The following is a 1088-nucleotide window of genomic DNA, read 5'->3' as shown; positions in this document are numbered from 1 at the left end:
CCACTAGCACAGGAATTGGGGGCACTGACACCACTAGCACAGGAATTTGGGGCACTGACATCACTAGCACAGGAATTTGGGGCACTGACATCACTAGCACAGGAATTGGGGGCACAGACACCACTAGCACAGGAATTGGGGACACTGACATCACTAGCACAGGAATTGGGGGCACTGACACTTCTAGAAGACAATTTAGCACACTGGCAGAGCCGGCACAGTACTTTGGTCACTGGCACTGCTGGCACAGTAGTTTGGGACACTGACACTACACTTTGTCAGACACAACCCTTCTATGGGACGGTGTCAGACTGTCAGCTCTGCAGGCCGGTCAGTTGCCATGGTGACCCGAGGCGCTCCTTACCTGCCCGTCTCCTGGTGCCCCGCTGTTCTCCAGTTGCCTCTCCTTGTACAGAGCCCAGAGCCCCACGTTAGGCAGGAAGAGCAGGGCGGCCAGCACCAGCCCCACCGCCTGCAGCAGCCGCTTCTCCTTCCGCCTCATGAGGAGCCCAGCACCGCCTGCCTCCCCTCTTCACCGACACACTGCACCGACAGCCCGGACAACCGTGCCAGCCATCCACCGACCGAACCCACGGGAGAGGGGGCGGGCATACAAGGCGCGTCCCCGCTTACTCCGGGCGCGTCACCGCTACACCCCGGCTGGAGACCGAGGAACTCACTAGCACTAAGCAGTACCACTTGTGTCCGCCAGAGGGCGCCACCACCGTCCCAACGTGTACAGATTATAATGAGCTGCACACAACCTGTGGCTGCCCTGGTGGAGGGCAAATCATTTACCCCCCTGGTGCAGGAAGGGAAGGACACATCTATCTCAAACTAAGGGAAAAAAAGGCTGTATAAAAAGTTCAGTAAATATCCTACAGCCCACCCTGTATGTTACACAGCTCTTAATTATTTTTATTAATATTATTATTAATAGTACATTGAGTTTATATAGCGCCAACATTTTACGCAGCACTGTACATTAAATAGGGATCATTTAGAAATCATAATCTGATGACAAACATTTCTGATGACAGCCCAGTCTGTCCAGAGAGAGATCACCTTTGCCTGTTGGTGGAGAATTA

At 53.6% G+C, this 1088-nt stretch overlaps 1 protein-coding gene across 1 annotated transcript in view; it reads right to left on the bottom strand.

Annotated features, from left to right (window-relative positions):
- The window catches only part of GALNT10 (polypeptide N-acetylgalactosaminyltransferase 10), a 130495-nt gene extending 129860 nt beyond the window's left edge, over nucleotides 1–635 (bottom strand). The window contains exon 1 of the mRNA XM_072400471.1: nucleotides 365–635. Within this exon, the coding sequence (XP_072256572.1) occupies nucleotides 365–502 (138 nt within the window). The 5' untranslated portion in view covers nucleotides 503–635. The remainder of the gene's footprint in view (nucleotides 1–364) is intronic.
- Nucleotides 636–1088: the final 453 nt, after the last annotated feature.

This window comes from Pyxicephalus adspersus, chromosome 2 (assembly GCF_032062135.1).
Source record: "Pyxicephalus adspersus chromosome 2, UCB_Pads_2.0, whole genome shotgun sequence".
Taxonomy (NCBI): Eukaryota; Metazoa; Chordata; class Amphibia; order Anura; family Pyxicephalidae; genus Pyxicephalus; species Pyxicephalus adspersus.
The sequence above is the reverse complement of the archived record's forward strand: the minus strand, read 5'-3'. Positions and strand labels throughout refer to the sequence as shown.